Below are 11,473 nucleotides of genomic sequence, written 5' to 3'. Positions count from 1 at the left end.
CTCTCCTTTGCGTACCTGGAGGAGCCTCGACAGACAGACAGACAGATGGACCCAGGTTACCCGAGTGGCACCGGAATTTTGTAAAATGTGCTCTTTGAACATTTGGTAATGTTGAGCCTGTCAGGCTTGTGTTAGGATTTGATTAACCTTATCAGTTGTTAGCTAACAGGTACAGGTAGTTAGGATGAAAATACAGAATAGGAGCAATTAAGGAATAAAGTTGCATCAAAAAAAAAAAAAAAAGTCACAACCAACCCTGCTTTCCGCTACGGTTGGCTAGCAAGCAGAACACATTACTGTCATAATTTAGACCTACCTGCCCAGCAGAAACAATGCGAGCTCCACATCTATCTTCAGCTTCGCCTGCTCCCGATGCTGTGCCTCCTTCTGAATTGTGCTCCACTGTTTATTGTAGTTCAGTCCGACAACACTGCCACTCCCTGTTCGCAAAAGCCAGCCAACATGATTACATTACATTACCGGCATTTAGCAGACGCTCTTATCCAGAGCGACTTACACAACTTTTTACATAGCATTTTACATTGTATCCATTTATACAGCTGGATATATACTGAAGCAATACAGGTTAAGTACCTTGCTCAAGGGTTCAACAGCAGTGTGCTACCCAGGAATCAAACCTATGACCTTTTGGTTACAAGCCCAGTTCCTTACCAACTATGCTACACTGCTACACTGTTCACACAACCCAGCCGACATGGTAACAGAGTGACCACGACAGACCCCAAAAACCATCCGAGGCAAAAGATCCTGACCGGCTGTGTGATTTATTGGATGCTTAGCCGTGAATATGCTGCTGTTAGCAATGTTGGGCCGTTAGATTAAGTGGTTAACCCAGCAATCCACCAGATAGGCTACATATCACCTATAAAGTGGCATTCGCTTGCCATAAGAAATCACCCCAGCAATCCACCAGATATGCAATATGGAGCAGCAAGCCGACGTACATGCAGCAAGCTTTACAATATGCCACATGCATGCAGGGTAATGCATTACAATAGGCCACATATGCATGGAGGGTCATGTATTACAATAGGCCACATGAGCCTTCAGCATGCAGGACTTTGCTTTGTTAATTTGAACAGAGAATTAGACTGCATGTCGGAAGCAGGGAAAGCTTCTCGATTGGTCAAAGGTTCGAAACCATTTGCACTTATGCAGTCCTTCAAATTGGCTAACAATTAGCGAGCGAACTATCTAACGACAGGATGCTCCTATGAGGATGAAGAAAAAAAAACTATCATCAAGAAAGTGGCCACATTAACTAACCACTTAATTGAGGAAAAGTGGAAAAGACTCTCTCTTTCCCTTAATGATAACAAGATTCATATCAGGAGCTAATCAATCTTACCTTTCTTATGATAGGGATTTAAAATTCTAGAGCACTGTGAGTTTAATGAATGTCAGATCTTTCATATTTAAAAAGGAGGGGAGTACTATTTTTGGCAGCTTAAGAATGGCACCCTCCCCCCTCCTCCACTAAACCTTCTTCTGTCTCTATGGGTTACAAATGGTTGTAACCATTAAAAACACGAGGTATTATATTTCCTAATTAGTTTCCTTTTAAGCTGCATATGGGAATTGGACTCGCTCCATCTCGAGACTGAACAGATCTACACAACGCCATCTTGATGGCCAATGAGGGTGAAGATGCGCTTTGCGACTGAATTTCCCTCACAAATATACCCTCAAATAGCCTATTTGTCACGGAAATGTCACAACTACCATATTTTTGTATTGCTGATTGCCAAACTTGTAAGCAATAAATAGACCACAGGCTAGACAAACTACAAAAAGCATACATGACCTGCTTCAGAATAATATGAATTTACCTTAAAATGCATAATCACTTGAATACGAGCCAGCAAGGTTCATGGTAAAAACAATGGTTAAAAACGGTGACCTCATCAATGCCTCTTATACGTGGCAATGGAATTGTACATTCAGCGAGCGAGGGCAGCGGCGGGGTTTAATTAACGTCCCAGAAGAATTCCCAAGTACACGCATTCTACACGAGCACACCAGGATATATAGTCTGCAGCAAGTAGAGAAGCACATTAGACCAGCGGGTTTCGACAGTCACCGATGCTGAGGAGAAATGCCAAGAAGTATGTCCCTGCTGCGCTAATTCTACCCCGCGTATTTAATCGCTCATCCTTTTTTTCGCAATTCTTTCAGTCTCCGGTGCTGACTGTGAATGTTTCGAGGGAAATATTTCTGAAAAAATAAAATAAAAAAAACAACTTTTTTTGGACGAGGTAAGCAAAAAAAAAAAAAACCTGTTCTGGATACAAGGCATTCTTTTCATTTACAATAAATATAATCATACATCATCTTAAGCAGCCATCAGTCCTTGAAAAGTTAGTATGGTTTAGTTAATATTAGTCAATGTTAACGGGAATTAAAAATGCTTTAAAAATGCTTGGTGACCAAAAAAACACGATGTCCCTGTCTGTATAAATCAGGGGTCCTCAATCTTATCCAGAAAGGGCCGGTGTGGATGCAGGTTTTTGCTCCAACCAAGCAGTTACACACCTGATTCTACTAATCAGCCACTAGAGTCTTTGCTAAGGACCTTGATTAGTGGAATCAGGTGTGTAACTGCTTGGTTGGAATGAAAGCCTGCACCCACACCGGCCCTTTCTGGATAAGATTGAGGACCCCTGGTATAAATGTAACAGCTGCCACAATCGCGCCGCGACTGATTTGCTACTACAAACAACTTGATTTTTTGCAGTTATATGTCTACAGAATACCATCTAAAGCAGCGGTCTCCAATCCTGGTCCTGGAGAGCTATAGGGTTTGCTGGTTTTTGTTTTCACCTTAAAATCAGCACCCAACTGAGACACCAGGTGAGTTGAGTTAACTGTGAAATCAAAGCAGCAGACCATGTAGCTCTCCAGGACCAGGGTTGGAGACCACTGATCTAAAGAGAAAACGAGAGGGTTGGTACCCAGGGAGGTCATGGAGAGTGCTTGAGATTTGGAGATTACAGACACTAGATGGTGTCGAAAACCATCTACATGTAGTGTCCTTTTTGGGAGATCTTGGTAATTAAAACAGTGTTTAATATTTTTTTAATAAATTGTACTCAACAACATGTTTGCAATTTTATGTTAGTTCAGTTCCAATGTTAAATTTGTTCCGCTCATTTGCTTGCTGCGTTGACACAGCATAATCTTCTGGATGCTCCAAGTCATTAATGGAAAAGAAACAGCCAACTGGTCGCAGACATTTATAATAAGCACCGGCCAGGCTGGTATGTGTAGTAGGCTATTTGCTTTGTAAAAGCTAAAGTTGGTGTTAAAGTAACAAACAAAAGTAGCTTATCCTCGTAAATTTAGACGTTACCACAGCTCGCTTCATGGTAAGTTACGAAGGTGTTTGTGCGTCAGAGTTTGCGCACAGTCTATTTTCATAAAGCCCCGTACTTCATAATCTGGATGTGGGTGGTCTCATGTTACCATAGGGAATGTGCTTCCTTGATAAACATTGGTATGGGCAGGAAAAACCTCACACGCGCATTATAGGGCGTTTTTATTGACTATTATTTCCACCAGAGTTGAAAGTGTGCAACTCTTTAACAATTATAATAATTATAATTATATATTTACTTGCCTTGGATTCTTTTTCATGATTAAAAAAAAAAGTGTGCCGTCGTATAAAAAAGGTTGGGAAACACTGGCTTACGCACCGGCTTTTCTTTGTGTTCTTGGTCACACATAAAATTCATTACCCCTGGATATAGTCTAGGTAATGAAATAATGTGTCTGTTGAAGAGGCGGTTATTCTGGAAACAATTCAAAAGCGATTTCGTTTTCATTGTGTACATTCATCTATTTCTCTCTCAGGGTCCAGGAGGAAAGCAGTCACGCGGAGGTCCTGAACGGCGCACACGCGCAATGGGAATTCTTGCCACTTCAATTACAAACGACTCTACCATCAGACCAGCAGGATTTTATATTATCGGATTTAACTATTTTAGGTTTACCGATTTATATTTAATTTTCCTCGCCGTCGTTTATATTGTAACGGTTTTGTCCAACGCATTTATCCTTTCAATAATATGGATAGACAATCGCCTACACACTCAAATATATTGCTGTGGGTAATTTGGCGATCATCGACTTGCTGTTCAGTACAACCCTTGTTCCTAGTATGATCAAGGTGTTTCTCGCGAAAGATAACTATTTCCTACAACGCATGCTTGACACAGACGTTTTTTTATTACTGCTTTTTCTCATTAGAGTCGTTTTCCCTCAGTGTACTTGCCTATGACAGGTTAATTGCGATTTGTTTCCCACTGAGACAGAGCTCTATCAACACAATCACTGTCATGATCAGTATTTTAGTGATTGTTTGGTCATTTTGTGTAAGTGTTGTTCTGTTTTCGGTCATGATCCTAACCAGGCTATCTTTCTGTAATTCGGTCATTATTTACAGCTACTTTTGTGACTACGCGCCCGTGTTCAGACTGTCGTGCAATGATAACAGATTGCAGTGGGCCACTGCCTCTTCTCTGAGTTTAATGGTTCTGTTTGGGTCTCTTGGTTTAATAATTATGTCTTACGCTTGTATTTTGACAGCCGTGTTCAGAATGAAAAGCGTGGAAAGCAGGTACAAGGCACTTGCAACCTGCACAGAACATCTCGTTCTAGTGGCGATTTTCTATGTGCCGATCATGACGGTGTTCATCATTGAACTTTTCTTTGAACTTTTCAAACTAGATATGGACGTCACTGTGGTGATCATGTCGTTGGCCTCGTGCATCCCGCCCTGTCTGAACCCCATTGTGTATTCCCTTTCCACCAAAGAAATCAAGAACAGAATATTGGCTATGCTCCAGAAAGCCAAGGTAGCAGCATGGACAGGGCAGGCGTAAACCCAAAGATTGCACGAAATTTATGTTTTCAAATAAATAACGCGGATTGATTCACTTTCTGGGATATTTAAGTTACAGTTTTTGCATCTACTTTTAGCCCAGACGGTTTAATATGCAATGAAGGTTATTGCAGATGTTTGACAGTTTCTGGTGGTCTGCCTAATCTGTTTATATGTGCAGCTGTTGGAAACCTCTCTCTGGACAAACTGTTTTGGAGTTACTAAAGGTTGTTTTTGACCACAAACCCCCAAATGTATTTAAACCAGCCAATCCATATGAAAAATACAGTAGAGGTCTTTTATTGTCAACATAGTAAGTTTTCATACCTTCCTTATATAATTATAGTAATATGTGTTTTCCATATTTTGTTCACAGGAAGTTATGCTGCATTTGACACGTGTTTTCTTTTATGATTATAACCATTTCTTTGTGAAAAACAAACATGAATTTTATAGGTGATAACTGAGCATAGATGACCATTGTATTTAGTACTGTATATGCATTACAATGAAACTATACATTACAGCAAATGGATTTAGAACCCATCTCAATTAGTTCTCTTACTTTTTATTATTATTTATTTTATTTTTTTACAGTAGATTAATGTATTATTCTGAACAAGGCCATACAGTATATGATTTTTCTACTCGGTCTACAGTATCCTAATATTATCATAAGGTAAATTTTATATAGCATAAGTGTGCTATAAATATGAAACTTGAATGTGTGCTATGCAATTCTTGCATGTTTTTTTTTTCATTATCCTTATATTGGGTGCCTAAATTCACTGGATTTCTCACAGATCAAATCATACAGCTACAAAATTATGTTTCAGGAAAAATGTTTCAAAATAATGTTTCTAATTATATCAGTTTCTAATGACAGGAAACGTAGCGCAGGTTGGGGTCCATATCCACTTTTTTAAAAAGTGTGACATGACATGGAATGTCCCTGAATATTCAGGAATAATGAACAAGTAATGAATTACTGATGTACTCATGTATTTTGTTACGTATGGATACACAAATAAATATCCTTATTGATTGCCTGTTGTTCATAATGCTTGAGTAACTGATGATTTTTTGCTTGATTGTGAACATTTTTCTTATATTCCTAATTTTTATTACTTATTTTCACGTGTATGTAGACCATATATCTAATATCTTTCCAAACAATATTTGATCTCCATTGCAGAACGAATGCCACGAGTGTGTTCAGCTGTTATATCTGCAAAAGGTGGCTACTTTGAAGAGTAAAAAAATTAGCATAAATTGTGTTAAACAGAATTCCATGATTTCTTTTCATATCCAATTGTTTATTTGTTCTATGCTTTAATTTCAGAGTACATTGAGACAACTGCGTGGATTTCAATAAAAATTGAAAAAAAATGGAGGTGTTCTAAAGATTTTGACCGGTAGTGTATGTTAAATATGCACAGCAAAGTAAATATGTTTCATTGATACGGATGAGACTCAAATGAAAAATTGGTCATTAAGTATTTTTTTTTAGTAGAACAGATATAAGACATGAATGAAATATACATCTTATCTATAATTATTCAAATATGCGCCCCTGAATTACATATACGTTATATATTTAGGAAGTCATTCTCCATTTATTTATGACCACATTGAATATTTAACTAAATTATAAAAATCAGTAGGTTCTCCATTTGATTTATAAATAAAATCAGAAAAATCTGTGATGAATTTAAGTTATATTTATCCCTTGCATAGATGAAAGGATAACTATTTCTATATCTGTGTTTCTTAATGAATCTATAACAATCTACTAATCATTTGTCTTAAATCTAGATCAGAGATTATTTTACAATATTTTAAAAATAAGCATTTTGTAAACCCTATTATTTATTTATTTTCAAGGTTATGCTTGTAATTGGAGATATTAAGCCAAAAGAAAGGCGGTGATCGCGCATAGCACAGTACGTAGCTTGACGTCCGCGTTCACGTGAAGGGGAGTTTAAATCTGCAGGTGAGTTGGGGGGGAAAAACACACACACAACGCCTGACTTCAATCGGTGTCCCAGAAGAATTTCCACACGCGCACATTCCACATACACCCGACGAGATATATTCTGCAGCACGAGTACAGAAGCACATTAGACTTGGGGGTTTCGACAGTCACAGATGCTGAGGAGAACTGGTGAGTACCGTTTCCTAGCTACAGTAATTCTACTCTGTGCCTTTAATCGCAATTCTTTCAGGCGCCAAGGCTGACTGTGAACGTTTCCACTTTGGTTCCATACGTTTGACACCTGTGTAAAAAAAAAAACCGCAACTTGTACACCAAATACAATTTTCAAACAGTATATTGGTAATATAAAACGTAAGAGCAACGCGTAAAACGTGTTCACATTCCATGTGGTTAAACACCGGCTTAATTTAAGTCTAAATGTACGCGTGATTTAAGTCATACGTTCGAAAAAGTTACTGTAATGTTGTGAGGGTCCGTGGTCCGGTTTTAGGCTCTGTTTGCTTGCCGTTTACCTAAAGAGGAAGATTCTGGAAAACGGACAGATATGGTAAAGCTAACACATTTGGTTATTTTTGGGGGTGGTGAAAAAGAAAGGCGGTGGTAAAACAACAGGAAAAATCAATCGACACAATACGCATCGTGCGCTGTCTGTTTTGGTCACTTATTAATTGCATTATGCCCGGATATAGCCTGCAGAAAGAACCTTGTGTCGATTAAAGGCGTTGTCATTTTGTAAACAATTCAAGAGCGTTATCGATAAAGGAAGAGACCGCGTGCCCAATTGCGCACGCATGGCATGACATCAGCTACACCATTTGGTTCTCTTTTTAAATGGTTCGTTCTTCTTTAAAACTATTTGTGTTTTTTTATTTATTTATTTATCTTTTATCGTAAGCCTGAGTTTTGGATTTGCCGTTAGACTGGGTAAATATTTTACACAGAAGTGCACTTCTGACCTTTTCCCTGTAAGATAGAGCTTATTAAAATATTAAATTCTGATTAGATTGCACAAACTAAATAGCTAACAATAAGCACAATAAGCCGGCTCCATCACCAAGACCAATGACAATGTTTAGTAAGAATGGACGCAAGAATAATAATAGGTGTGTCAGTGCGTGGTGTTTGAGCCGAACGGCTTTTAGCGCATGCCTACTTTGATCGTTATATTACCCTGCGTAAATTCCGATATTACCCAAAAGGAAATCAACATGCGCCCTGCTCAAAAATATCAGTGACGCTTGGAGTAAAAATCTCAATTTTTCTCCAATTAACCTAACCTTTAGAATGTGGAAGGACTGAGGGAGGAAACCCGAGTACCCGGAGGAAACACACGCGGACACGGGAAGAACATGCAAACTCGACACAGAAAAGTCCTCAGCCAGGATTCGAACCAACAACCCTCTTGCTGTGAGGCAACAGTGCTACCACGCCCAACTACTTAGAGTGCCTGTTTGCATTAATCACTGGCACTGCCACCTAATCGTGTTTTAATATTGTCATTGTATGATGAATACTGTTATTTTTATTGCTAATATTCTCCTGTATTCTGTGTGCTTTAGTCATTGATGTCTCTTATTATAGACTAAAATTAGAGATAAAGAGGGAGCCTTTTATACAGCTTAACAGTCACATTAAACAAACAGCCGAATTTGAATTTTAAATAAAACATGCGTTTAAACGTTCATTAGAACGACACATAAAAGTTGCAAATATGCTGATTTAGCGTTTACCCAGACTCTATAAGCATAGTTTACTCATTGAACTACTATAGAGCACTAGTTGCCAATATCTATTCGCGTCCCAGACTCTTAAGATATATAACTACTGTAGGCCTAGTCCAAATTACACTGATCAACTGGTATGGAACATTAGCCTCGTGGTTTTATGTTTTCATTGATGGCCATTAATCTGTTTTTCTCACAGGGCCCAGAGGAAAAAGCAGTCACGTGGAGGTCCTGAATGCCGCACATGCGCAATGGGAATTCTCGCCACTTCTATCACAAACGACTCCATCATTAGACCAGTGGGATTTTACGTTATCGGATTTAGGGATTTAAAGTTTGCCGATTTGTATTTAATTTTTCTCGGCTTCGTTTATATTGTAACGGTTTTGTGCAACTCTTTTCTCATTTCGGTTATATGGATAGATCGTTGCCTACACACTCCAAAGTACATTGCGGTGGCCAATTTAGGAGTTGTCGACTTGATTCTCAGTACATCCTTTATTCCTAGTGCGATCAACACGTTTGTGACTAAAGATACCTTCATGTCCTTCAATGCATGTTTGACACAGATGTTTTTTTATTCTGGCTCTGCAATACTAGAGTCATTATCCCTCATTGCACTCGCCTATGACAGATTAATTGCGATATGTTTCCCACTGAGGCATAATTCCCTCAACACTCCCACAAGTATGATCAGTATTTTAGCGATCGCTTGGTCGTATAGTGTAGGCATCATGGTGTTCGGGGTCTTGTCATTGACAAAACTGTCTTTTTGTGATTCACTCACCGTGTACAGCTTTTTCTGTGATTACGTAGCCGTGTTCGCACTAGCGTGCAATGATAGCACACTACAGTGGACCACCGCCGCTTCTCTGAGTTCCATGATTGGGTTTGGTGCCCTTACTTTCATCCTCATATCATACATGTGTATACTGGCAGCCGTGTTTAGAATGAAAAATGTGGAAAGCAGGTACAAGGCACTTGCCACCTGTACAGAACATCTTGTCCTCGTGGCGATTTACTACGGGCCTATCATGACGCTGTACGTCGTAGAATTGTTTCTATTCCGCGTCGATCCAACTGTCAGATTGATGAGCGTGTCGTTAGCCTCGTGCATCCCGCCCTGCCTAAACCCCATTGTGTATTCGCTAGCAACCAAAGAAATCAGGAACAGATTACTGGCCATGCTTCAAAAAGTCAAGCTAGTAGCGTGGACAGGGCAGGAGTACAGCCAAAGGTTGCAGTAAATGTACATTTTCAAATGAGTAACATCAATTTTATTTTTAGGCTTTGGTGTTTGGCCTCAATTGTGCATGTGTGTGTGAAGTCAGAATTAATGTAGTTGAATTGTATTTTATTTTTTATTTTTTTGCACATAAGAGATCACACACACACCTGTGACACATTAATTCAATTTGAAAGTTTGTGTTGCACTGGCACTTGTAACCAAATTTTTTATTTTGTGTCAGTTTTTCATTTATTGTCTGGTGGTTTGCTTGTGCAAAACTAATATACCAAGCCACCATTGTCCGTGAGACCTTGTTCTCAACTGACCTACCTGTATAAATAAAGGTAACTATATTTTTAGATGCAAAGCACCTCATGGACCTGGCTAGTATAACTAACTCTCTCACACACTCACTTTAGCGGGCTAACGATTCTCCACAGGTGGGATCAAGTAGCTGAATGCTGCTTCGCATCAATGACACACTGTCATTGTTCAAAAAACCTTTTTTTTTTTTTTTTTTAAACTTTCTTTCAAATGACTTTACTTTTTAAAATTTTCAGCACCACAAGGCAAATATTAAATTATATGTCCTATTTCATTTAATATTTCATGCAAGTATTTAAATATCTTATGTCATGAGTTAGGTTTATCAATTAAATATTCCGGAGAAAAAAAATTATTTATTTGTACTACCAGATTTCTAAATCTGAGAAGAAAAAGGAATGTGAAAATGTTACTAATCAAAATTTACAAATGGCTCCCCACAGCAACTAACAGCAACAAATTCATAAAACGGATATGCTTTAAACTATCAAATGTAAATCATGTCTCTTTATAACCAAAAAGAACACGGGGAAACAGCCGAAAGGAAAAAGTCTCTACTCTGAGCCTAGACTTTTAAACAAGGCTCTTCTTCATGGTCTGCATTCACATTTCTCACATAATATCACGTGTATCATAATATTATTATGATTATCATAATAATATCCCAAATGAAAACGTTATAACCGCCTGCTTATTAGGCTACCTCTCCTGACAAATAAAAAAGATTTTCAATATCTTGACTTTTTGCGATTTTATGATCCACCACAATCAATAGAACAGACAATTCATTGTATATAGCTATGCTCCTACCCCAATCCACTGTATTATAGTTCTAATTTTAATTGGAGTAATGAAGAAAAAAGAAAAGAGAATATCATTGATTGCTTAGTGTGTGGCTTGACGTCAACGTTCACGTGACTCCCAGAAGATTTCCCACGTAGGCGCATTCCACACAAATGGAGAGATATATTCCAGAGCACGAGTACAGAAGCTCAGCTCATTAGACTAAAGGGGTTCCGAAAGTCACCGTTGCTGAGGAGAACTGGTGAGTAACGATTTCCTGCTGGGCTAATTCTACTCTGCCGTTAATCGTTTCCCCCCCAATTCTTTCGGACTCCAGGGCTGATTGTGAATGTTTCCGCGCACATTTCCGACACGTACGTGGAGTAGCCACAGCGTATACTCCAAAAACAATCTTCAAACAGTATATAGGTAATAAAAATTGGAAGAGCAAATCCTAAAAAGTGCTCCCAATCAAGGTGGTCGTGACCTACGGAACATACGCCTAAATACACGCGCGC

At 38.7% G+C, this 11,473-nt stretch overlaps 2 protein-coding genes and 1 long non-coding RNA gene across 9 annotated transcripts in view; 2 read left to right on the top strand and 1 right to left on the bottom strand.

Moving 5' to 3' along the window:
• LOC135264112 (uncharacterized) overlaps positions 1-11,473 on the bottom strand; it is a 247,325-nt gene that overhangs the window by 187,272 nt on the left and 48,580 nt on the right. For all 7 annotated transcript variants that reach the window (XR_010332603.1, XR_010332605.1, XR_010332602.1 and 4 more), the window contains exon 2: positions 317-440. This is a non-coding gene — a long non-coding RNA (uncharacterized LOC135264112). The remainder of the gene's footprint in view (positions 1-316; positions 441-11,473) is intronic.
• On the top strand, positions 3,863-5,947 carry LOC135262475 (olfactory receptor 1468-like). The gene is given in 2 exon segments (XM_064349493.1): positions 3,863-4,212; positions 4,214-5,947. Coding segments are annotated over 2 exon segments (723 nt in total). The 5' UTR covers positions 3,863-4,177; the 3' UTR covers positions 4,902-5,947.
• LOC135262473 (olfactory receptor 5B2-like) lies at positions 8,192-10,847 on the top strand. Its single transcript, XM_064349492.1, has 2 exons — positions 8,192-8,303; positions 8,820-10,847. The coding sequence occupies exon 2, from the start codon at positions 8,872-8,874 to the stop codon at positions 9,865-9,867; it is 996 nt and encodes a 331-aa protein (XP_064205562.1). The 5' UTR covers positions 8,192-8,303; positions 8,820-8,871; the 3' UTR covers positions 9,868-10,847.

Source organism: Anguilla rostrata, chromosome 9 (assembly GCF_018555375.3).
Source record: "Anguilla rostrata isolate EN2019 chromosome 9, ASM1855537v3, whole genome shotgun sequence".
Classification (NCBI taxonomy): Eukaryota; Metazoa; Chordata; class Actinopteri; order Anguilliformes; family Anguillidae; genus Anguilla; species Anguilla rostrata.
Note: the sequence above shows the minus strand (reverse complement) of the source record. Positions and strands in the feature narration are given on the sequence as shown.

Coding starts and splice junctions, on each gene's coding strand:
- LOC135262473 (XM_064349492.1), top strand. CDS start 8,872: ATGGGAATTCTCGCCACTTCTATCACAAACGACTCCATCATTAGACCA.